The sequence below is a fragment of the Ursus arctos genome, unplaced genomic scaffold (genome assembly GCF_023065955.2).
Source record: "Ursus arctos isolate Adak ecotype North America unplaced genomic scaffold, UrsArc2.0 scaffold_5, whole genome shotgun sequence".
Taxonomy (NCBI): domain Eukaryota; kingdom Metazoa; phylum Chordata; class Mammalia; order Carnivora; family Ursidae; genus Ursus; species Ursus arctos.
The window spans coordinates 87830498-87858080 of record NW_026623067.1 but is presented as its reverse complement, the minus strand read 5'-3'; the positions used below and the strand labels follow the sequence as shown (position 1 = coordinate 87858080).

The 27583-nt window shown below is 38.3% G+C and overlaps 1 protein-coding gene across 2 annotated transcripts in view; it reads right to left on the bottom strand.

Annotated features, from left to right (window-relative positions):
- Positions 1 to 27583, bottom strand: part of MAN2A1 (mannosidase alpha class 2A member 1) — a 170584-nt gene that overhangs the window by 29665 nt on the left and 113336 nt on the right. For both annotated transcript variants that reach the window (XM_026498478.4, XM_044383966.3), the window contains exons 13-16: positions 16813 to 16978; positions 15077 to 15295; positions 14190 to 14312; positions 10968 to 11082 (exon numbers count right to left, since the gene is read on the bottom strand). In XM_026498478.4, the coding sequence (XP_026354263.1) occupies positions 10968 to 11082; positions 14190 to 14312; positions 15077 to 15295; positions 16813 to 16978 (623 nt within the window). The remainder of the gene's footprint in view (positions 1 to 10967; positions 11083 to 14189; positions 14313 to 15076; positions 15296 to 16812; positions 16979 to 27583) is intronic.

Genomic DNA, 27583 nt, shown 5'->3' with positions numbered 1-27583 from the left:
GGCAATAATAAATTATTTCTGTTGAGAAAATCATCTTTCTTGAGCTCAGTATTATGCTCAGATCCTATTGTGGCAACAAATGCTTAAATCTCCTTTAAAAGGAGCCTCGACATCCATTCACAAGAGAGAATGGAGATTATTTATTAACAAAGGCAACACAAGGTAAAAACAGAGCAAGTCCACAGGTGGAAAGCCATCACAGAGAAGTGGGAAGAGTCCTGCAGAACCCTGTTTGTTTGGTTTTTTTCCTCCTCCCTAGAGCCTGTTAGCTTCTTACAGATTATCTTACATTCCATCTCTACATTCCAGTTTTTAACAACATTTTGGGGATGTAGTAGGTGCTTTAATTCTCACCATCAAAGAGAATGAGTTAGGGGGCGCCTGGGTGGCACAGCGGTTAAGCGTCTGCCTTAGGCTCAGGGCGTGATCCCAGCATTATGGGATCGAGCCCCACATCAGGCTCCTCCACTATGAGCCTGCTTCTTCCTCTCCCACTCCCCCTGCTTGTGTTCCCTCTCTCGCTGGCTGTCTCTATCTCTGTCGAATAAATAAAAATAAAATCTTTTTTAAAAAAAAGAGAATGAGTTAGGATGTGAGAGGCTGTCCTTCATCATGCAGAAGTCAGCTGACATGGGAGGACAGCAAACTAGGCCACGGACAGAGTTTAAATAGATAGAAAGATAAGGGAATAAGTACTTTAATTTTGAGCAAACACATGCATGCTGGAATGTAAGCTCCTCAAGCACTGGGACCATGTCTTATTTATCTTTACGCTCCCAGCACATAATAGGCAGACAGTAGTGTTTGCTGAGTGAAGGGCAGCAGCTACTGGAGGAAGCAGCCAACAATTACTGAGGCCTTGCTAGGTACCATATGGTTGCCAACTGCTTTCCGTACAGTAGCCCATTCAACCCTCACCTTAAGCCTAGGACGACATTCCTTGCCCCAGATTACGAGGCTGGCAGAACCAGCACTAAGCCTCTCAGCCATCATGCCTCACGAGCAAACTGACCACCAGAGAACACCGAAGTTACTTTGGCACCATAGACTGGAGAAGCCTTGCAGTGACTTTGAGTAGAAAGGAGACCTCCAGATTATTTTTTAAGAAAGGAAGAGGGTACTGATCTGGGGTCTGATATGCTGCAAGTGCTATTTAACGGAGTCAAATAAATTAATAAAATGATAATAAAATTAAAATAATAAAAAAATCATGAGACAGGGTTGCCAGAATACAAAACTTCTTTAAAACAATCCAAAATCTTTTTTTAAATGTCACAGTCACACCAATAAAGTAGTATATATTAATTAAAGACACTAGATCTCACTTAATCTACTTAAAACGAACACTGATCATAAGCACAAGCATGTTCACTGTGCACTGGTGCCAAGGGTAGAAACTTGGGAAACAGGCTAGATGTCCACCAACAGACAGATGAATAATACAACCAGTACGCCCACGCTACGGGCTGCTCTGTAGCAAATGAGCGAGGCGGCTCTCTTCCTGGGGAAAGAAATACTGATGCAGAAAGGGAATGCAGCATTTGTATAGTACGAGGAACTTTACGCTAAAACCAAACACAATACTACACCTTTCTACAGGTGTGCACGCATGTGTGTGTGTGTGTGTCAGAGAGAGTGAGAGAGCGCGCACACGAGCGACTGCATGTGCACACAGGTATCTGATTACCTCTCGAGCAGTGGGTAGGGGCCACGCACAGATTCTAGAGAGATTTCACCTTATACTATAATGTGTGACATTTTTGTCAAAATATTATACTTATATATTATTTGTATACATATATATTATAAAATAACAAAAATTATCTTAAGCATCTTTAAAAGAAGATTATTTTCTAGGAAGGCAGGGAAAAAGATGAAACTGCGTAGGCAGGGGGGGTCAGGGTAGGGAGGCATCACCTTTTGCTTTCGATGCTTAGCACCAGTCTTAATGAAACTGAGAAGGGTACCCCTTCTTGTGTGGAAGGAAAAACTGGAAGGTATCTCTGAAACATCGTTTGTGTGGGAAAGAAGGGGTAGACGGAAATGTCCAGGGAGGGTGTGGCTGAGGAATGCAGATGGAAAGCCCGGGGCCATGGCTCTAGGCAGCAGCAGCTGGTGGCTTTTGGAGAATTCTGGGCCTCCTTTCCTCACACAGTCTCCTTTCTTTACCATCACATCATTACAACACCTATCTGGTCAGCTGAAGTCAACCCTGACCCGTAGAATCTCAGAGTTGGTCCAATCCTCTCCACCCACCCAATCACCTTATTCTAGCAATTTTGAAATGCAAAGTGTACCTTTCCAAGGAGTATCCCTAATACATCAGACACCACTCCCCATACTCAAATGGTTATCGGAGTGAGAGGCAGCAGCTTGGGAGAAAGAGCAAAAGAAAGCCTGACTCACTCGGCAAGTTTTCGGTATCTTATTAGTGTCGCTCGATGTGTGATCAGGACAAGTCCTTACATCAAGATGCAATCACAACAACTGGCCCACACCCACCTAGGAAACTGAAAAGTGATGGATGGCGAGAACCCAAAAGAGGTGCTTAACTGAATTTGACATAGATATGAAATCATATAAAATAAATTCTCAAAAAACCCACCTAAGGTTCAAAGCAAGGTCTTCAGTGAGTGTCCTTAAATGTAGGTTCTTGGACGGAAATGCAAGCTTGTTATCTAATTGTTGCCCTCATTCCTTTTTCTTGACTCTGTGTCTGAGCAGAGGGAGTGACTAAGCCATCACTTCACGGCAGAAGTAGGACAACGGTAACAATAATTGTTAACAATAACAACAGCGAACAAAAAAGCTGTCATGAAAAACCAGGGCTTGTAATTCGAAGTATTGCCCCTCAAATTTTGGGAGTATTTTGTTCTGTATTTAAATCATCAAAAATATAAAAATACCTTTCCCATTATGTATTTACTTTTGTGACAGTGTTTTTGTGAACTTACCCAACTTAACTGGGAGCTGACACTGAGGGTCATTAACTAACACACACTGCTTCAGTCAACATAAACTTTAACGACAGTTTTCGCAACAATGATGCATTTAGTAGGTCAATATGGAGATGATGTTTCTAAAAAGCAAATATTATCATTTTTAAAGACTGTACTCATATCTGAAAGTACCAAGAATAAAAATGGTAATAACTCGCACAACTGGATGACCTTTTTCTCCATGTTGACTTATTCAACTTGCCTATCCATTGTAAGGTCTAATTTATCCTCTGAGGTACCGGCTGATTTCCAGGTCTGTAAACGTTCACATTGATTATTTCTGCACAAGTGAAAATTTTAACATCTGCTTTCATGAATATAAATTTAAGTAAATTTCATTCTGAGTCTTGAATTTAAGAAAATGATGATGCACCACTTTGTTTTATTTCTAAAGCAGTAGATAAATAACTACTGTGACTTATTGATCAACTTATTATGAGCGAGGCACTAGTCTACGTATTTTAGGCTTTTCATTTCAGTAATTCTTATAATGACACAAAAGTAAACGCATAATAGGAAAGGTAGAGCATTTTGATACCACGGATTGCAAATTTTGGTTAAAGATGATACCAATTAACTACAATATACTTGGAAGACCTAATAATAGAAAAACATACACAGTAACACTGGGAGCTGTCTTTTTTTTTTTTTTTTTTTCTAGTAAGCACTGATTTTAAGAAACAACAGGTTTTTTGGAAGCTCTGTCCTGGAGGAAACACAACATCTACATCAGTAACATTTTTAAAAAATCCAAAACAGACGATCTAACGAAAGCACTTGCATAGGACGTGAATAAAACAGCTCACAACACTGAAGCTTTCCTGTTCCTTTCCCCCTATCCAAGCTTGGGCTGGTCCAGGACACGTGAGGGAAGAATGCTGGAATAATCCCAACGGTCTGTTTGCAGGCCCTCCACACTGACAGTCACTCTGCACTTGCCTCTTCCTGTCTCCCAAACACGCTCCTTTCCAAGGTAGCTTTAGGCAGGAAGCCTGGATTCTGCGTACTCTTACTTCTCAAGTTCGTCTTGCCATGGAGGTAAGCAGTTCTTCCTGTTTTTTGTTTTTTTTTTAAACCATACTTTAACCATATCTTCTCTTGACTTACCAGAAAAGAAGCAGTAGCATACCTCTCACTTATCCTAACTCCAGTGGACGCTGAACAGATACAATTTGCAATACTGGTATTAGGCGGAACTTTAATGGCTGGGTAACAAATATTTTTCCAAAACATGTAACTTTCTATTGTTTGCTTTTAACAAAATTGAAGGTGTATCTAATCAATTTGTCAGGCAGTAGATCATTAAAAACAATTGACTGAAATTCATGTTTGACAATAGACAATTCCGTGATTTATAGAACAGAACTCTTAAGGAGTTCAAGGGACTGAATGACATTCTTATAATAGAACTCCTTCCATTCCTACTTACTTACTTATGGTAACATTATTTCTTTGCTTTGCCTTTATAAAAACAAAAATTAAGAAGAAAATTGATGCCGAAACCCATCTCATTCTCACAATAAGTAACATTCACCAATGGATACATGAACATATGGGGATACAAAGGGTATATACAATTCATCCACTGAGAGAAAGGTTCCCATTAAAGTTCATGAAATAAATGACCAAAATGGTAACATACAAGGACTGTTTTGATCAACTGTATACTACTAATAATTTTTATAACTCAATCCAGAAAAAAATTAATATTTACTTTTAGGATGACAGAATTTTTAAACTTAATGTACACATACACACATATTTCATAAGAGGAATGAAAGCTTGATCAATAACAAGACTCTCAAGCATAAAAATATTACATTAAGATAAAATTCTGTGGGAAGCAGAATGGAAATATGAGTTCAAGGAGAAAATAAGGATGTGAAATTTGACTGTTAAAGATCTTATTCGGGCCTTTTTAAAAATGCATGATTTAGAAATCAAATTGCTACTCACTGGATATGCTTATTTTAAAATGTCAATATTTATTATATTCCAGAAAAAACATCCTTTGCAATTTTTTTTAAATGTGTATAAAGAAAAACTAGATGTCAAATATATGTAATAGAGAGCTTTTCAAATTCTTATAGGAACAAAGGAGTTTGATTAAAAAAAATCCACTTCACGCTTGGTAATGTTCTTTCCTTCCTTTCTGCCTATATAAATGAATTTCTCAAAGACATAGCATCTCAACAACTCACTTCCTTTATCAAATCTTCCCCAAACACCCCCAACTTTCAATGGCCTCTCTTATTTGGAACGTCTATGTCTAACTCATCTGGCCTGTGCATCCACACTAAGTGTGGAGCCCAACGCAGGGCTTGAACTCACGACCCCTAAGATCAAGACCTGAGCTGAGATCAAGAGTCAGACGTCTAACTGACTGAGCCACCCAGGTGCCCGAAGCCTGCACATCCTCTTAAGTAGACACAGCACTTAATATGCGCCAGGCTTTATGTATATTAACTCAGTTATTCCTCCAACACTTCTATGAGGTACTCTATTATTGTCACCTCTTTCACGATGACAAAACCAAGGACAGGGACGTAATAACTTGCACGAGGTCAAGGAGCTGGTGAGTGGTGGAGCTGGGATCGAAGCTGGAAATGACATGCAGGTGCGTTGACTCTGGAGTCTGAGCTCTTAGCCATCACATTTCCCCTGTATTTTCCATCCCTATGCCCTTCCTCTGAGTTTAGTGCAACACTTATTTGTGGGGGATGATGCTTCCCTGCTAAGAAGCTATGCCTTCAACACAGCAGCTGCTGTCAAAGAGCCCCCAAGACAACCTCTGAGTTCTGAATTTGTGTAACCAGAATTGCTTATAGTCCCTTAAAATAACCTTCTCTTTCATGCCTGTAGGGAATAATCAGATTCGACACATAGCTACTTATTTCAATTTTTAAAAGTTCCAATTAACAGAAAAAAAAATCCTTAGCAGTCAATTGCATATTATGGTATTCTAAAAATGTTTTAATTACCTAAGTCTGCCTAGCCATAACTCACTTAATGCTTTTTACTCTTAAACTAAATATGGAACACAGTCTTGGGAAAAAAAATGAGAGATTGATTGCAAACCATTTTAATATCCTCATGAATCTTTTTATGGAAATAAAAACAACTTCAATGAAGCTTTGAGACCTTGTTTACAAGCACGAGGACTCCAGGGTTGGAAGGCCCAGATTCAAGCATCCTTAGAAGATGAATTTAGGAGCAAGGAGTTAAGCACAAAAGAGACTTTATGTGATACTAAGTTTTGTGAAGACTCCTTAATGGTTACACCTAATTGGCCATCTCGTCTTTCTACAGTTTAAGAAACTGAGTCCGTAAGAAATTAAAGGACAAACTCAAGGTCACTCTGGTTGGCTTCAAGGTGCAACTAGGGATTCAGATCTCTAATTCCCAATGTGATTCTCTTATGTGTTTAACTACATGAAGTTTATTTTGACTCACTCAAAGTTAAGGGTCATGTTATGAATCCAATTACATTATATATTCAAAACAGAGAAAAACTAAGCAACCTCTTTTTGGATGCTAAATGTGCCCACGCAAGGAAATTATTCAGTCATCGCAGCCAAAGGAAAGTCTTTTCTTCCACACTTTTTGATGGCAGTTCATTACATTTTACCTCCAGGCTACTTGCTTTCTTTTAGCAAGATCCATTACATATAGTACTTTTATAATATGTGGGTGGAAAAAAGGCAAAAGTATTGCATTTAGATATTTCTCCTAAGGGTTGAAACATGGTTTACACACACACTCATTCACTCACAAACACCTGCCTAAGAGAACACAGTCCTTGGGGCTGGGGGAAACTTGAAGGTATATATTATAACAGATCTGGAACCTGAACCTTGTGCTAGTGAAAATGTACATGACACATTGGTAACCCATAGCAACCTAATTCTTCAAAGTAGCTGCTGATGTCAGAAAACTAGGGCACCAAAGTCTAATAATTACAGCTCCAAAGACAAATGAAGCTTCAGCTAGCAAACGTCACTTACTGATCATGATGTCACCGCAAGGTATGCACTTACTGTGATGGTACAGTAGCAAATATAACATAAGGGGACACGGGCTTCTGCCTGTATCACATTCTATCTTCCAAATCAAGATTAATTAAAAAAAGCTAAAGTAGCCTTAGTAACACATAAAGCTTCAATTTAATGAAAGATGATTACAGTACAAGAAAAATTAATCCTCACTTCTCCCACCTTTCCCTCCAGAAAAATGTTATTTTCTACAGACTAAATATAATCTTTGAAAAATAAAAAAAAAGTTCCCAAAGGGCATTTCATTAAATTATGGGTGCTACAAAATGGATTTCTTATTTAACCTGATAGAAGGCAAAACATTGTGTTTCATTAGAAATCTCTCAAATACCTCTGATCTTGTAGAGCTTTTAAAGCTAGTGAGCACAAAATTTCCTCTAATTTAATATTTCTAGAAACCTTTTGAATGTAATGTCTGAACAATAACAAAAAGAAACACAGGGTGTTTTTTAATAGCTTAAATGATGTTAAGAGTGGACTCTAAACCCCACCTCCTACCATTTCCCGATCTGGAGAGGACGCACATAGAAACACTAAAACTTAAATATAAAACATCAAGGGAAAAAAAAACCAACCCAAAGTTGGTTGAATCCACACCTCCCAACTCAGTTTGTTGCAAAATCAATGATGACCACACAGTTTTTATAATCTGGGAAGTGCTGTTTGATTTCTGTTCTTGATTTTGTTTTCTCTCAAAGCTTAATTTGGGCCAAAGGTTACTTTGGGGAAAAAAACAGTCAAAGAGTAACTAAAATAGTGATTGAGGAATCTAAGGATACTTTAATAGGTTTGCATTACTTTAGTTTTTTAAAAGAATATTTCATATAAACTGAATTTGAAACATTTAATACAGACTCTCAATAAAGACAGATAATCCATAATATCAACTCTTCCTGTTTCTTCATCCTTATTGCTGAGAGGTAATAAAATCTTCTGTGTAATTGATGGTTTAGTAACCTAATACAATTATAGTATCTAATCATAAAATATTAATAGCTTCAAGCCCCATTTTTTTCTGGCTCATAAATTTGGTACTAACAACAAACAGGCTCTATCTCCAAATAACTGCATCTGGTCAGTTTAAAGGGGGCAAAAGTAGCATCTATCCAAAGATAGTTTAGTAAATTAAATTGGAAAGTAGATATTTGTGTTCTTTTAAGAAATATTAAACGTGAGCCGAGCTACAAAAGCATGGAAGTTGGTTGATGTTTTCTTTACACCTAAGACGAAAAGCTACATCCTGTCCATGGATTTTGATCAATCGACCAGATGCCTGGTTTACGTGAGGCCAAAGTTTAAAACACCGAGAGCTGTCAAGTATTTCATAGCATAGCTGCTTTGGTACAGCATAACCAGACCCCGTTCAGGCACTCTGAACTCATCGAGATCCAAACACACTGAAGACCTCACATCTCTTCCTTAGGTTTTCGATCAGTGATTTAATTAAAACCCCAATGAGCCAGGATCCACACAACCTGAGCCTTCGTGCAACGGTGTGTGAAAGAAAACGACAGACGGAGGGAGGTCAGGAAGGCCACTGAGAAAAGGCTCTCTCTCCGCGACGGGGCTTATTTTTTCCAAGAGGGAGATTTGTCGAGAGGGGCTCAGATACAAACATAGAAGGATGTATAGTTTGGACTAAAGCCTTTCAGGTGAACTGGTATCTCCATCTCCCACAGACTACTTTCATGTCGGGAAAAAACAAAAAATATAAACGCTCTGGGCTTGAGAGAGCAAAAAGAAAGATTGCTATGACACTTCGAATAGTTATATACGCTGGTTTCAGGTTGAATCCAGGCGACAACAGTAAAACACATCTGGAGAGGCACTCTAAGTTAACTTCACATTATACCTAACTTATTTATCTGTCGTTCCCCACCAACTTCTGAAGCTTCCTGCTTTCAAGCTACAGAACTCTAATACAAATGCTTCAGCCTGTTTATTCCACCCACTGTGACATCCAGAGGCAATCTGAGGTCTGTATTCTTATTTTATAATTATTACTTTTGTTATGCTAATACTCTAGGTGCCCACTTGAAAACAACTTCTATTTCTTAACTGACTAAATCCCAGAGCTGGCATTGTCACCTTGGAGGGTTCAATCTTGGTGGTTCCTGGTTCCAGTAAGGGGCTACTAGTCAGCCACCGGGCATTTCGGACTGCTCGGTAGGGGAGAAGGAGAGAGGAGAAAAGAAAGGCATTTAGGGTCTGGTAAACGCGTGTTTGCTGGGATGAGTACACGGGGAAGTCAGAGCCTATTAATTTCCAAATCAACCCCTGGGATATGATGGCAAACTAAGCTTATAGTCACAGCAGCAGAAGAGGGCCCTCTAATTTACAGAAAACACCCTCTGTGATGAGCTCCAGATCCCCTGGACAACCCGCGAAAACTCTGAGGCTGCAGTGATGGTGACAGACTCATTTAAACAAAAGCAAAAGCAATTAAGCAAACAGACTTGACTGAGAAGTTGGAATTCTCCGGCGGGCTGCTTCAGCATCAACTCTGTGACACAGCCTATCCCCTAAGCATACCTGACGAAAAGCAACGGTAAACCATGCTTGAAAAAGCAGGTGTGGGCTGAAGTGGGTGCCAGCTTGTACTCGAGGAAGAAATATTCCATTACAAGCGACAGTTTTAAGCAAGTCTAAGAGCAGATAAGCACATCTCCTGTGTGACGATGCCGCTTTCTACCCGTAAAATGAAACCTCTGGCCATAGCTGAAGTGTAATTTTAGAGCTCTCAGAGATATTGAACGATGGCTTATGCAAGAGTAGAAAAGGATGGTAAAAAATATTGTTTCTGATTTACTAGAGATTTTAGAAAATTCAATAAAAGATTATTCCAGAAGCACAGACTTTCTTGTAAGTAGCAAAGTGAACTTTCCCCAAACACATTACCCTTTGCTTCCCCACAAAACCCAAAAAGTAAACAGTGCCTGCCCATATATTTCATCATTAGTTTTCAAACGTTTTATTATCTGCTGGTATAAAGATTCAGCGAAACAATATTTCCTTTTCTAACTTTTTCAGCCTAGCTAACAGCAGAGAAAAATCTAAAGTGGCATTTTTATGAGGTCCTTTTCTAAGAGAATTGATACCATGGTAAGTGGTCTGGTTACCAGGATTAAATCTGTAGTTGGAAAAATACTCCATTCTAAAATCAGCGAATTCAACACCAACATAAATGTGCAACTCTGAGGGTGACTGAGGACCACGGCTCCACCCAAATCCTAAGGACGGACAAGAGCCACTGCCCATGGTTAAGTCCCTAAGAGGACTAAAAGCGTATTTACTGTCACTTGGTTGATAAAGATGGGGCTCAGTCCTGTCCTAAAAGCAATAAACAATCGCCCGATGTTACACTCCACCAGGTAAAGCGTTGTAAACAAAAAGAACTCGTAATGGTAATGAACATTTTTCTTAAAAGAAAGTTAAATTCCAGTAACACCTGCTATTGTAATACATTCCATATTTAAGGCAGGCCGTACGTGGGGCGGGGGGCGAGTGTGCACGTCAGAGGCGGTCAGTGATCTACTAACTGAAAGCCGTATTTGACAGAATTCCCATTTTGTAAAATTAAAGAAAAAAAAAACAACAAAAAACAACCCACTGTTTTTACATATAAGAAATAAAGATTCCAATCAATGAACTCATGACCAAGAAAATACTACGATAGGTGAGAGAAGATATACACAAGGAAAGAACGCATACGTGTAGAGTTAAATGTTCTACCATTTCTGATTATCAAAAGGCTAAGTATATTTTTAAACCACACAGTGAGTATGGCAGCAAGTTCAGAAAAGACTACCATACGTACCATGTTCAAAAACCAATTGCTAACTTACTAAAAACTACAGACAAAAAAATTCCAGAACCAGTATACATGTTTCGCAGCTGTGTTTCTCTGTTTTCTTACCCTGTATGTTGTACAGTCGGACTCTATGGGTAACATGTTCCAAAAAGCAAGTCACGTCCGAATAAAACTTTCCATGTTGCACTCTGACAAAGGGCAGTGCTGTGTAAACATAAGGCTGGGGAGGAAATGACATTTTTAAGAAAAAAATTTGGCTTTTAACTTTTCCAAGAGGTGTTTATTATTATTTCCAAAACAGCAAATACATAACACCTGATATTTGCGATCTCAAGTGAAAACCAAACCTTACAAGGTATCAGAATAAGCGCATGCTATAAAAATGGAATAGAAGGTTTTTCATTAGACAAAAAGTGCCGAAGATAGAAAATAAAAATGTTTACAACTTGACCGGCCTAGATGATCTACAAACATTCCTCCCAGCTATAAAAATTTCTAATTAAAATCCTTCTATATTGTCCATATGTTATTTATTAGAAATACCATTCATTCTACAGCAGTGACTTTTTCCCAGGCAAACATTTATTATAACCATGGCCCCCTAATGTTCAGGGGTCGGGACAGGTGGCAAGGATGACCACAGGGAGTCATCTGAGCAAACGGAAAGCAGGATCCAAAGACACCGTTTAATCAGTTAGGTTTACTGCTCTATAAAACACACGCCCTTTTACTAGAAAGAACTAGCTGAATATAAAGCAAATTTACAAACTTGAAAAAACTATGGCAACCACTGGTTTAGGTTTTGTCATTTCGAATCTAGTGTCAAGAAAAAACAGGAACAGAACATAACTTCTGTGACAGGAACAAATTGAAAGCATTTATGAAGAATTATATTTTCTTTTCTTTTTTTGCAAGGAATTATATTTTCTTAAGCATTACAGGCTGGAGAAGATCAACAGAGGCACGATGAGCTAGGCTTGCAATGTGCACTATTAGGTAGCATCAGATTTTCAGAACTGTGCAATTTTCTTCCAAACGTACCTCTCTGGTTCTAGAAAAAATATTCTGAAATTAATACAATGTGTTAAGAGTTTACAAAGTTCTTGGACCTAATTTTACCATATAGCTAAAAAGTAAGGGAGGAAGAGGAAAGCTGGCATGGGGATTTCTGGGCTCTTGTCTGTTTCTGACGCGCCCGGCTGCCTCCCTCATAGTCTTCTATTTTCTCTCTGTAAACACAGGATGATTCTCTTGGTCTTTTTATTTAATATTAGAGCTATTTAAAAATAGAATAATTTAAAATAAATTAGTCACAACTGTCCATGTATAATATTCCATAAGTAGAGCTACTTTTCATTTTTTCTTTAGTATAAGAACAGTCAATCAAAACCAAATTCCTGGGACGCCTGGGTGGCTCAGTCTGTTAAGCATCTGCCTTGGGCTCAGGTCATGATCCCGGGATCCTGGGATCGAGCCCTGCATCGGGCTCCCTGCTCTGCGGGGAGCCTGCTTCTCCCTCTCCCTCTGCTGCTCCCCTTGCTTGCGCCCTCTCTCTGGCTCTCTCTCTCAAATAAATAAATAAAAATCTTAAAAAAAAACAAAAAACAAAAACAAAACAAATTCCTGTCCAAGTGAGAACAGACTGGTACAGCTTAGACTTAGGATCTATTGCCCTTCCTAGAATGGCTACTATGAGCTGTAGTTTACCTTTAATTCCTCCCTGATTTAAAAAAATCAAAACAACAAAAAACTAGACTCCTCAGGATAGTCAATGCTATTCTTTAAAATCTATTATTTGATTTTGGTTAGCAGTCTTTTCTAAATTGTAGAACAAAAGTAACTTTTGTACGAGACAGGTCTCTAGGAAACAAAATATGGAGAATATTTTACTTATCTTGAAGTAGACAAAACCTATATAAGTAGAAAAGCAAAGGAAGATGCTCTAAAGAAAAAAAAATACAGAACTGACTACACAAAAATTTAAAAAATACTGTAACAACATAAAATAATTAAATTAAATGACACACTGATGGAACATTTTGCAATATGTAGGAAAAAGGATTAATTTTTACCGTATATAAAGAATGCTTACAGATCTGTAAGTTGTACCAGCAGAAAAATGGTCAAAGAATTTATACAGGAAACTCACAAAAGATACAGGAGAGAGATATAAATGTATAAAGTTTAGGTTCCCTAATAATCACAAAATCTTTACAGTAAATTATTTTTCACCCATTATTATAGGTAAAGCTTTTGATCAGCTGATTCTCAGTGCTTGGAGTGGTGTATAGAGAGCGACTCTCAAAAACGCTGGTGGAAGTGAATATTCATGCCGTCACTTTAGAGGACAGAGAACTAGTACGTATCAAATCTTAAAGGCCTCATCCACTAACCCAAAATGACTCCTCTAGAAAGTTATTCTCAGGACATAATCATCACTGCATAAAAAGAATGCTACAAAGAAAGCTTATCACGGTGTTACAGTAGTGAAGTATTGGGAGAAAATCTACATATGCAACAATAGGAAATTCTTTTTTTCCCACAAATATATGTATATTTTTGTGTGTGAGAACATTTAAGTTCTACTCTCTCAGCATATCATATAATATGGTGTTATTATATGTTGTTAGACATTGGACCCTCAGACCTTTCATCACAACAGTATATATTAAAACTGTGTTTTCAAAGAACATACCATCTCGTTGTTAGCATTGTCACAATGAAAAAATATTAAATGTAGGAAGACAAAACTTGAAAGTGGGGGAGAAAGGGATATGCGTAGTAAGACAATAAAAAGATACATCAAAACACTGGCAGTGATTTGCACGGCCTTTGGAATAGCTGGTAAATTTTATTGTTTTCTTCAGTTTTCTGCATTTTCAAAAATGTGCCAAAATTTGCATATATTACTCCTTTACAGTCAAGGGGAGGGAAAAATTTTTTCTGTTTTTTACAGTGCTAAAAGTTAAGGAGAAAAATGGCCCATTGGGTCATTTCTTTTTCCCCTGTGGCTAGATCATTTGTCTCTGTATACACGCCGTGCCACGTATGTATAGAACACAAGAGCACCTGAACCCTACATCAAAGCTGGCTTCCTTCCATGGAGAGCAACTGTTCACTGTAGCATCTTAATGAATTCCAACCCTGAAAAATTATTTCTTTACCTAACACTCATGACTACAAATGGTCAAGTGTCAATAAGGAAATATAATAGTGGAACCAACTCATCTATACCTAATAGATGACAAAATAATGAGATGCACTTATTATTTTCTTCATTCCCCTTTCAATAAACGTATATTCACAGCTCAGCTCACTGGCACTTACCTTGGCTTCCCCATCAGGTAAGAAGAGGTAGGCACCACTTTTGTCCTTTTTACTGGTGGTTCCATACCATGAAAATTGCACTTTTACTTCATGGTGTTTACCGTCTTCTTTATTTATCAGTTCCTAAGGACAAAAAAAAAAAAAGTTGTTTAAAAGCAACTCACTATTAAGATAATAATGATGTTGCATGAGGTTCCATGTACCTGTTGATTAAAAAAAAAAAAACACCAAAAAACCTCACGACAGACTGAACACTGCTAACATTCAGCCTCTAATGTTCACAATTCTTGGATGAACACCCAAAATTTTAAAAGTATACTTTTATATCTTATACTTAGAATTTAAAACTTTCACAATCGAAACAAAAAGTCAGAACACATTTCATTAAGCAAGAAAGAGATACACAAATTAAGAGATGTAGACCAGTGCTTCTCAAACTTTCTGTACTGAAGAAGCACGTTTATTTTTTTATTTCCAGTATGCGTGGACCAATATTTTTGTGAAGTACGATAAAAGTGAATTACTACAAAAATTAAATTTAAAGAGATATACCAAATATACACTCAAATTTTTTAGTATTAGATTCAGTAGGCATGAATGTACTGTGTCATGGTGCTTTCAGAGGCTCCACAAACATTTTTCTCAACCGTCACAGCTTCTATACTTATCTTGTGGACCAGGAACAGTTCACGGAGCAGCACCACCACCGACCACACCTGTTAAGAGCGAGTGGTCACAGTGGACCACAAAAATCAGATACATACAGCTCAACCATCCTTTCTCCCAGAGTGTTTGCATCGACTTTTCCACCTTTGCATACGTAAACTGCACATATTATAATAAAAGTGATAACCCCTCCATGAATTTGAAAACTTCTCAGAACATACCTCCATCAGCCCAGACTGACCAAACCGAAGTTTAATAAAGGAGTTCTCTAGGGTTATGTCTTCTTCAGTACTTTTTACATTCTTCATGTTGAAAATTCCTTTATCTTTTACATTACCATTATGCAGGACGTACTCAGCTAAATGTGGATCTGAACTTGCTGATTCCAAAATCGTATACACTTTCAGTCCGAGGGGTGGCATCTGTACTAGGAAAGAGATCTTTAAAAGACGGAGGGGAGAATTTTTTAAAGAGAAATGTCATCTACTGAAAGAAAAGCATTTATACATCTAGTAAAAACAAAACAAAAAAAACTACCTCATTTTAACAAAGAATATAACACTATAAAGATGTTTTGAGACGTTATGGGTAGAGTACCCACATTTCTGTTTGTGCAGGGAATCTAATAACTTCGAGTTGGTAGGACTATCAAAGCCATGAACGCTTCCACTCAACATGTGAAACTGTATGAGCACCTTCAACTGTCCTACAGTGCTCTCAATGGATGCTCAGGGGAGAAAATTCTCCATGAAGGTAGGAGCTTTGGGTGAACAATGATTTTTCCTAATTATCAGGAATCTTTTTATAATACTATGATATTCAAGTACATTAAAAATAAAAGTGGTAAACATCATACTATAAGTATCAGGCATCTGAACAGCAGCCATTGAGTGCGTGGGATCCAGATGACAACGCACCAAGCTCAGAGGACGCACCCACCGTAGGGCGTGACCCCTGCCTTCTGGGAGCTACTCCTCCATTTTCTAGATAGGCTGTTTCCTGTAACATCTGACCAGAACTTCTATTATCCTTTTCTTTTCTACCTAAAGGACTATGAATTTATGAAAGCAGCCAGCAATGGCTTTTAACAAGCGAAGTAATTCTCATTTAGAGCTCCTGGCTTATGGTTGTGTCTTCAGAAGTACAGTTTAACTTGCACCCGAGACTCCACAAAAATTCAGCTTTTCTAGTGACGCAGCTGGGGGCGCCTGGGTGGCTCAGTCAGTTAAGCATCTGCCTTGCTTGGGTCATGATCCCAGGGTCCTGAGGTCGAGCCCCGCATTGGGCTCCCTGCTCAGCAGAGAGCCTGCTTCTCTTTCTCCCTCTCTCTGCTCGTTCTCGCTCTCTCGCTCACTCTCTCTCAAATAAATAAATAAAAATCTAGTCATGCAGGGGTTCAGTTTAACATTACTTTAAGAAATTTTCTCCAAAAACGTCTATTACTTCAGGCCAGGTTTTCCACAGATGTATCTCAGAAAAAGAGCACCTTCCTATATTTTAGGAAGTCTTTCTTTCATGGTATGTCACGTCATCTTTGCAATGAAATGCTGAAAGTACCTGAAGTTATTTAGAAAAGGTGTTATTTATCCCAATTTCAATGTGCATAATTGTTACTAAATGGAGTTAAACAAAAAAAATACAAAATTTTGTAAGTAATGATGACTTCATTACTTCAGGAAAAAGCTCCAATACTTAGAAAGATATATAATATACTGCTAATAATGTACTAATAACAACATATGATATACACACTAACATAGATATTAGTATTCTAGGAAGCACATGATCTGTTTTCCTTTAGTGTCAGTTAACTGGTCAGTGAAATCCTCTGGTATCCACAACTTTAACCAGTTCACATACAACAACGTGACAGCTCGAGGGGGCATGGATACATATACAAACTACATACTGGCTATGCTTTTTTGATGCGTCTTTAAGTTCTATGGCAAAAACATACCTCATAGGCTGTCTGTGAAATAGTACTTGCCGTATTCCAAACTGCACTCATCTGAATTTCCACAGGCTTTCCGGAAGCAGAAGTCACTTGCGCTGTGGGGGAACTCACATAGACGGAAACCACTGAGATTCGGTCTTGTTCTGAAGGGTTACAGACCACAAGATACCTGCAAAAACAGCTGCTTCACTACGTGGGTCTTAAAAAACTATTTTTACTTCTTTTACACTATGTTTAAGGACTCGGCTCACAGACAGTCATAGAGTCGACACATGGAGAGGACTTATAAAGGAACATTCTGGTAAAATTTCTGAAGAACACGCAATTTCATCACAAATAACACACAGTACAAAGGGTAATGAAATAATGATTCACTTTCTAAGAATAAAGTGTTATACAAATGGAAGACATTAATAGAACTATAATAAAGTTATTTCCATGGCCCAGAAAATGACCTATATACGTATGGTTTTATTAGTCTTTCTAAAATAATCAGCTTGATCCAACTAATTTCCTGATCCCCGCCTAAGCTCACTTAGTAAGAAAACACATACATTGCCTATTTGTACTTGAGCCACAGTTAATTTCAATTAAAAGCCTGACGTTCATTGCAGATCACTAAAAGACAACAAAAATGTATGGCTATCCACGCAGAATCACACGTACATTTTATATATATGGGGTCCTTATTCTTCAAGAGAGTTGTTTCTGGAAAAAAGATCATTTGAAGTAACTCCACTTAATAAGGAGGTTAAAATTTTATAACAAATAGTGCTAAAAAAGATTTGATTGGGCCTAGCTGGAGAAAGGACAACACAACTATTAAAATAAGTTCAGACAATACTTAAAATTAAGTGCAATTCTTAGAATGAACAAAAAAGGAATGAACTGGAGTTTCTGGCAGACTTTTTCCAACAATATTTTACATTAGCACATTATGACATCCTTCACGCATTTAATTTTTATAGGATGGTTTTAAACATAACTACCTTTGTAAAAAATATTCAAGGACTTCATCATTTTTCTTAAAGTCCTCTCTAAATTTCTTTGATATTCAAAGAATTCTTAGTTGGAGATCCTGTTTCACGGCTTTGCCTGTGAGCAGAAATGTTCTAGGCCATCATATCACAGACTTCATGAAATACACAGTCTTTGAAAGATTTATGATTTTACTTTATGATCAATTTGAATCATATTATCTTCAAATAAATCAAAAGATATTTCAAAGAGGATGCTTAAATAATATAACTCACTGATTCATTAGTGAATATTTTCTTGAACGCAATATTTTGGTTTCTATACAATTTTGTAACTGCAGGAACACAGAACTGAATAGCCGATAGCAGCTCCATCTCCCTCTGACCCACAGCAGCGACGTGGAGATGGCGGACACCCGCTAGTATTGTGTACTTAGTGCATTAGAAAGCCTAGTCGTGCTCCTATATTTTACGTGTGTTCTGTGTATTTCAACTGCATTGCAAATCACGTAAGAAATAAAATTAATACCTGCACTGGTCAAAACTAAAGTGAAGGACAACAGGAAAACACAAAAGAAAAGAAAGAGAATGCAGCATAAAATCTATAAAATGTTTGACTTATAGATGGTTCATCAGGAGAAGCTCTTATGATAGAAATAGTATTCTGAGATACCAAAAGTGACAACACAGCAATAAAAACGTCTCTAATTCCTAATGGCTTCTAGTATGCATCAGGATCACACAACCTAACTTACATCACTTCTGTTCACCACGATGCCACAGGTGTGCGAGAGAAGAGTGGCTGAAGCCATGCAGTCAAATATATATTTACAAAAGACATTAAAGCCTTGACATACGAGGCAAAACCCTATTTTACCCACAGAAGCAATTCTAAAGGGTAGTGAGGGCGATGTCTTCCCTCCTCCGACAGGTATGCTTAGCAGACTTACCTAAGGAATCTGCCCACTACTGGCGCCCTCCCACTGCCCTCTACCACAGCTTGCGTGTCACGTGACTCGTCCCATCTCAAGCCCACCCGGAGAATCACAACTGCCAGGATTCACTGTTACCAGCAAGACAATTCGATATTCCCAACGTGTACTGGGGAAGAAAAACAGTTGAGGATCACCTATCCTCAGCACCGAAGATGTTCAAACCAGCAGCCCAGAAATGAGTGATTTCCTGCTGAGCCCCATGTTCCCAGAGGCTTAGAGGTAATACGTAATAGAAGAACTCTACCACGTGGTCTGAAGACTCAGGCCAGTATCCTAAATCTGCAGAAGCCCAGAGGCACACCCAGACACGGAGCCTAGGATTCCTCCCGGCAGGGTCTTTGGATGCGCTACTACGCAGGGCTGGTCTTAGGGGCTCTGATGATAAAACGTAACATGTGCCCAAGTAATAAATTAGGTAACGAGCATCCAGAACACTGATTCCTTCCCACGGCCCATAGGGGGGAAAAAGAGTCACGGTTAAAGCAAATAATAATTTTAACCATACATTTGGTTTTATACAATATAAAACTGCTTTTTATAATAAGCTGTGAACTAGGTTCTGTTTTGTTTCATTTTAGTAGCTAATTAGTATGTGACCATAATGATGTTTCTACTGTACTGAATGATTATATAATTATCATGCCAGGAATCTATTCAAAAACTAAATGTGTGGAGTATATAATGAGTATAATGCTGCACTAAGAAAATCATTTTTTTAACATAATTAGAGATTCACACCATGTTCTCCAAGTGCAGCACAGCATAAATTTACCTGACAGACCCACAACTCTTATCTACATATATTTTAAGTAGAGTACAGAGAAAGTATAATCACATATGAAATATTTTCCTTCGGAAATAAGTACACAATCAAAAATTAGCTAAATGTTCATTTTTATTATCATGTTTGGTAGTCAAACATTTGTTACAGTGCCAACATCCCTAAATAGGAGTCCATTTAAACCCATCAGCTGTGAATGAAACCAACAGGTTTCAATATCCTAAATATTAAACTCAGTTACTGAAAATTAGTAATATCTGATCCACACTAATAAAGGAAGATAGTAATATTTATATCCTAAAAATGGGGATAGTTCATTTCTATTTTTACCTTGTAAGTAACTGGACAGGAAGCTCCAAACTTTTTTCCCCACATTTACATTAGCTTCCTCCCTGTCACCTAGGTCACATCCAGCCTCCTCGTTCTCATTATGACACTAGGCCCCCTTAACTTGGGGTTAGAGCAATGATCTCAATTCTCTGTGTACAAGGAACGACCCTCACCTCACAAAGGCCAAGCATCCCTATGCTACCTGCCCATCAAAGTAGATGACAGACTACAATCTACTTTGAGAGAAAAATGAAAGGACATCTACATGCTCATGTCAAATTGGGAATCATTTTATGGGAGAACTAGAATTTCATTGTAAAGGTGGTTCTGTCCTTGAAGACTCTATCGAAGATGAGTATATTTAGAATTCCTTCAACCCTTTTGTAAAAATGATTCGTGCCATGTTAAAAAAGACAACTGTGGCACTCTCTAAGGCAAATCTTTTTTTTTTTTTTAAAGATTTTATTTATTTATTTGACAGAGAGAGAGACAGCCAGCGAGAGAGGGAACACAAGCAGGGGGAGTGGGAGAGGAAGAAGCAGGCTCCCAGCGGAAGAGCCTGACGTGGGGCTCGATCCCATAACGCCGGGATCACGCCCTGAACCGAAGGCAGACGCTTAACGACTGAGCCACCCAGGCGCCCCTCTCTAAGGCAAATCTAATCAGTGCCGACTATGAACAAGAGTATAGGAGCACATGGGCTTCCTTCTAGGGCTGGATGAAGGGCAGAGCGGAAGGAGTATGCCTTGTGGTCAGAGTGACCTTGGAGTTACCACTTAGCGTGCTTCCTGTCTGCACGGCCCAGCCCTTAGGCCTGCGCAGGCAACCTGTGAGGCACAGCCTTTCATCTTTCCCACTGGACAGGTAGGAAACTGAGGTTAGGATGCAGGCAAGACTCACCCAGCAAAAAGTACCACAATATAGCTTTGAACTTGACCCTACCCCCTGAGCCATCTTCTTAACCATTTTACTCACAGACCAAGCTTATAAGCACCTTTTGACAACTGGGGTTTCCTGTGGAGATTTCCTTAGCTGCAAATTCACATGGGAAGAATTTCCTCTCCTCACTGATGCCAAAGATCCCCATGGAGCCTCTTTCTTTGGGAAGTTCAGGATGCACAGAGAGCTATTTGCATTTCAATGTACTATATTTGTAAAAGAAAATTTATAAACTGGAATGCTGGAACAGAAAAAAATCTTGCAATGTATATGAAGGAGCTCATCTTATGACCTCACAACATGAGGTAAGCAAAACAATATTCAAGGAAAACATTTAAAAAGCAGTACATATATTAATGACTGTGTAAGGGAGATAAAAATGAGAAATATCTGCAAGTCCCCTTTAAGTGCAGTTTAAAATCAAGTAAGCAAACACCAGGTTACATGAAAAATCATCATAACTTCATGTGCCCAGTGTAGCACCTGACACAGAATAACGTTCAATAAATAGCTGATAAATGAGTAATGCACAAAAATCCTACTAGAAGAATGTCTAATTTAGAAATAATGCTTACTAGTAGGGGGCTTTATAGTTTTATCAGATCATTTTCATTTCGATTATTTTAATTCCACAAAAAAATGCTTTTAAAGTCGACAAGCTAAATAATTAACTCCTTTTCAAAGACAGGAGAAATGACAGATCCAAGATCACAGAGAAAATTAAGAATAAAGCAGAGTAGAGCTCAGTGTGTCTAATTCTTAATCAATGACAGCACAGTAAAAAATTCATTTCAAAGAAGAATATATTCATCTTCCCTAAGTAGCCTCATTAGTGGAGCATAATCTAAAGAAAAGTAGTAAACTTAGAAAATTTTCTTAATGTGGAAACATATAGATTTATATGTTTATAAAAATATCAATTTCTAGACTTGAAGTCTTTCAGATATAGTTCACCTAGTTTTCTCGGTTTAAAGCATAATGCTTATCATGTTAGTCGCTAGGGGGAAAAGAATCAAGATATTAAAATAAAAAGCATTTTGAGACATGGCAGGTCTCAAAAATCACAGTATTCTGTGATTCCTGGGTTCTGGAATCAAACACATTCAAGCTGAAAACCCCACCATGGGCCTTAGAATCTGAGAGGCTTTGGGCAAGGTATTTCATTTCTCCAAGCCTTAATATCCTCATCTATAAAATCAGAAGACAAGACTCGTATTGGGGTTAAACGATCAAATGTTTGGAAAGTCACACAGCTCAGACCTGACACAAAGCAGAATCTCAACAGCAATGAAATCTCTCCTTTTCCTTACAAAATCCCCCTGGCGTCCTGACCAGGGACTCTGGTACAGGAATCACACTGGATGGTGGAGTGAATGTTTTAATTAACCCAGGTCACTGAGCTGCCTTAAATGCTTTCCTGTGTACGGCATATAAAAATCTAAATGACAGAAATTAACCAAACCCCGTATTTGATAACAAAGATTCCTTGAAGCAAGAGTTCGGATAACATGGGAGGGCAGAAATAAACACACAGGTGCATACGATACATACATGTACAAAGTAACCACATGGTGTATGAGTCATTTAAAAAGAAAAAAAGGACCGAGAGAAGGATACCTCCTGGTAGGTGTAGTTATAAACTTATGAATGTGATTACATAGTCCCTGTCCTGGGAGTACCTATAATCTAGGAGAAGAGAGAGACAGATACTGTTAAGTTCAGTATAGTACAGAAGGTAATAGGACAAAGGTATGCACAGAGCATCCTGTGACACACACAAAAAGGTGGCAAGATGATTAAGAATCAGGACAGTAGGGGCGCCTGGGTGGCACAGCGGTTAAGCGTCTGCCTTCGGCTCAGGGCGTGATCCCGGCGTTCTGGGATCGAGTCCCACATCAGGCTCCTCCGCTGTGAGCCTGCTTCTTCCTCTCCCACTCCCCCTGCTTGTGTTCCCTCTCTCGCTGGCTGTCTCTATCTCTGTCAAAATAAATAAATAAAATCTTAAAAAAAAAAAAAAAAAAAGAATCAGGACAGTATTCAAAATATGAAATTAATTTTACACAAAATGATTGTATATACAAAAAATGACAAAACTTTACTGGGAGACATAAAAATGAATAAATGGAGAGACATACTTTCCCAGGAGAGAAAAATGGAAGACTGCCAAAAAACCCCAAGTATTCCAAAATTAATTCATGAATCTTATGCAATGCTAATCAAAATCTCACTGAAATCCTTTCGTTGGGAGAAAGAGCAAAATAATTCTATACCTATAATAATAGATGAGCAAGACAAATAGTTAAACAGACACATTAAAACAATATGCCAACACTGATTCTAGATCAAAAAATGTAGAAACATAAAAAACGATATACAATTAGTAGAAAAAATAAATATATCCTCTGTGGCACAAAGGGTCTCTCTAACTGTAACGGTAAAATAACAGCGAAGTGAAAGGCTAGCAGAATTTATAACAAAAGTTTAAGCATTTTCTATCTTAAAAATAAGGTTAAAGAATAAAAAAATAAAAGAAAATCAAATTTGGGACATTTGTAAAGTGCTCTTACAAATCAATAGAAACATAAACACCCAAGTAGAGAAAGTGGACATTTTTCAACTACCAAACTGAAGTTGAAAAATAAAATGCTGCTTCAGCTTCTAGGAGACACAGATCTTGGGGAGATGCAGGAGCTGATAGGCAAGAGATCTCACTTCCACTGGCCAACTAGAAATCCCAGGTAGATGCAGTAATCCTCTGAAGGCAACAGAGAAAACTGCTGAGGGGTGCAAAGAACTTAAGAGAAGTAAGCTTTCTTCTCTAGTCAGTTTTACCCTGGGGCATGCCAATTCTCAGCATAAGAATGTCTGAGTTCCATGCAAAGCCTAGAGGAAGGTCACTGTGGGAGCAGAGTGGCTGAAAAGCATTTGGTGAGGACTCAGGAGGCTTCAAGTATACAGGTAGCTTTCTTATCAGTGCACGTGTCAAATACTGAGCGGCTGCACAGAAAGGGAGGCTTAAACCCTGAACAGAAAGCTGATGAAAAGTCGACCAGCGACATCTCATGACATTTTATTTAAAGACTGATTTATTTATTTGAGAGAGAGAGAGAGACGGGGGGGGAGGGGCAGAAGGAGAGGGAGAGAAAATCTCAAGCAGACTTCCCTCTGAGCAGAGGTCAATGTGGGGCTCCATCCCTGAGATCATGACCTGAGCCGAAACCAAGAGTTAGACACTCAACTGAATGAGCCACACAGGTGCCCCCTCATGGCATTTCAGAACCTACCAGGGAGTAGGGCCCACAGAACATACAAGATTATTAGCTGAAAACTTGGAGAGCTAGATGAACAAGACATGAATTAGCCTCAGTTTAGCATAGTGCTTGATTAGAGGAAGACTGAATGCTTTCCAGAAGAAAATATTTTCTGGAGACTACATAAATTTCATACACAATGTGTACCACTTAATATGAAATTTCAAGACATCCCAAAAGACAGAGCCACATGATTAAACACCAAGGAGAAAAAGACAAAAGAATTAGAACTACACATGATCCAGATACTAGAGTTTAACTGATAAGACTTTAAAATAATGATTAATACTTCTAAGAAGAAAATATGAATAAGGTAGGTGAAAGGATGAACAATTTCACCACAGAAACTGACTACATTAAAATTACACAGAATGAAATTCTCAAAGGAGAAATATCTGAAATTAAGAATTGTGCAGATATAATGTAACAGCTGAGAAGTCAAGAAAAGAGAGGTTAAACTATTAATAGGGTACTTCCTCTAGATTCTGGTATTATGAGTGAATATTCTGCAACTATTTTTTAATACTTCTGCATATAAAACCCTATTCTACAAAAAGTATGTATTTTTAAAGTAATCAGAAAAATATGACAACAACAAAAACAAGAAACTTTTTAAAGGTGGGGGAGGGGAGGGATCGCCAGGTAAAGTAAAGTAGGGAGATATGCCCTAGGTAGTGCGGCTATGAGACTAAAAATACAGATACAAGAAAAAGCATGTTATTCTCAGGACATACAAGCCATCTAGTACCACTAAAATCTACACAGTAAAGCAAACCTCTAAAATGCCAATTTATGAGCTAGAAAGGGAGCTAAATCTCAAGTCGCAGTGAGGAATGGGTGTCTTTAAATCATTATAAGGAGCACAGACCCCATTATATAAGTCATAGGGAGTGACTAGAAGGTTTAACACGGTCAGATTCACTTTGAATAGATACTTCTAGTTGCTAGACAGAGGAAGAATTTAAGGAGTCAGGATTAAAAGCAGGAAGACCAAGCAAGTAGCTATAATAGCCCAGGCAGGAAAGGTGAAGACCTAAGTTAAAGGAGTGGTAGAAATACAAAAAGAGGAAGAAATCTGAGGAACAGGCAGGGATATCTTACCAGCAGGATTTTTTGGATTCCTTGGAGAAGGCTGAGCAAAACCAGAAGAAAAAATCTTCTACAACTCCTGGTTCCAGTTAGGAGGGGACAGAGATGGCAGTAGTGCCATTAACCAAGATCGAGCACCTAAGATGAGTAGTGGGAGGAGGTTTCAGGATGAAGGTGATAAATCCCAGGTTTAGACTTCTTGAATTTCAGCTGCCTGAGGAACATCTACACGGATTTATCTTGATGCTTTTAAATTAATTATCCCAAACTCAGACTCTACTTATCCATTGGAAATACGAAAATTAGGTTTCAGGGTGTGGTAGGCAAAGTGATTTATACCCCTCCCCAAGATGTCCACATCCTAATCCCCAGAACCTGTGAATAGCTTACATGGCAAAAGATTTTGCAGATGCTATTAAAGATCTCGGGATGGTGAGATTTCCTGGATTATCCAACTGAGTCCAATATAATCACAAGGGTTCTTATAAAAGAGATGTAGGAAGGTCCAACTGAGAAGTTGTCCACATGACAATGGAAGCAAGAGGCTGGAAGACGTGGGGAAGGGGCCACAGGCCCCTTTAGAATATAAAGAAGGCAAAGAAAACAGATTCTCCCCTCAGAGTCTCCAGAAGGAACCAACCCTGCCAACACCTGCTTAGGCCTGTGAAACTGACTAGGACTTCTGATCTCCAACACTGTAAAACAATAACTGTGTGTTTTTTTTAAGAGACAAAGTTTGTGGTAATTTGTTACAGCAGCAAGAGGAAACTAACACATCAGGTTATGGTATTCCTCTTGAAAATGAGGGCTAAGCTGTGATTTCACATCACAAAGACTGAAATTTTTTACCACCAAATGCATAAAAGAAAATTTTGAGGGCTAGAAAGGAGGGCAGGGTGGGGATGGGCAAAGATCAATGAGAAAAACTTGGGGTCCTTGGAACTGGGCCCAAGACTGAAAATGAAGTGTATCCAGCTGTCTGACGCTCTCTCCCAGGGAGGGTCCCTTCCCACCTCGTCATCCACTGACCACCAGGCCTGAGGGGCCTCAACCCCACTGTCTCAGCGCAGGCGCTCACAGAAAACATTATGAAGAAAACAAGGAAAACCCCAAACCTGTACTTTGTGAAAAACAAATGACTGACAGTCCCTTACAGTGATTAAGGTGGTTATTCCTAGCCTTTCAAAATTCTGTTTATTTTCTAATCTTTGAATACCTCGCACAGACTGCATTCACTGGAGAAATGCACACATGCACAAGATTTTTCATGTAAGTTCCAAGGCCTCCCAGTTTAAAAACCTTTCTGTTTTTATAAAAGAGGCCTTCTTAAATAGGCAAATATTTAACTGTTTCCCCATAAAAATTTCTCCGGAAACTGTATAATAACGGTCTTGCTCCTCTTCAATTACCAGATAATGGAATTTATATTTATAAGGGGAAAAATAAAAAACGATGTTTTCTGAAAGCTTCCAGGTGACTAAGTAGCAAATATGGTCTCATCTAAGAGGCAAAAAAATTGAACACTAAGGAACAGAACACTCTTTTTCTCTGCAATAAAAATTAGGATTATGTTTGAATACAGTAGGGCATAAATGTTACCTGACCTTCCTAACACATTATTTCACCATTTTTTCCTATATTTAGGAGAAATAACTTTCTTAAAATTCATGGGACAAAAATATTATGAATCTATCATCCTAGGAACAGTCATTTGTCCAAGGACAAGATTCAAAAGCAACGTGTACAAGTGCAATGCGATAGCAGGACCTAAAATTGCTGTTGTCAACCAAGTATTTAATGTCTGAGAATACCTTCTACCTCAAATCCAAGGATTCCACAAAATATTTCTAATCAAAGTTCTTTGTTTAGATGAAAAGTATGTGATTGTTAAGTAAATATTCTAGAATGTTGTCTGTTAGAAAATATTACTCTGAGTAGAGAATTATGCTTGTCTATAATACTAATAGCCAAAGCAGTAATTCACAAATAGCACTTTAGCATAAAGAAATAATTTTGCTATTTTTAACTCAGTAAATTTGACTTGGCAGGTGGCAGAGAGTTTTTCAGATGTAATGGTAATAACAACAACAACAATACCGATTACACCAACAGCTGCACTTAATTTGCCTTTAGAACCCTGCCTAGCATTCAGGATGTACTTCACTTGAATTAACTCTGTTCAGTTTCACTACTAACTTACAACGTCCTAGAATCATGTCTATTCTACAGACGTGTAGAGTGGTTTAGTATCCTGCTCATGGACACAGAGCCATTAAGTGATAGAGCCAGGACTTAAACTCAAGCAGTCAGGCTCCAAGGCACCCTGCAGGTGGGGAAGGTGGTCCTGTTTTT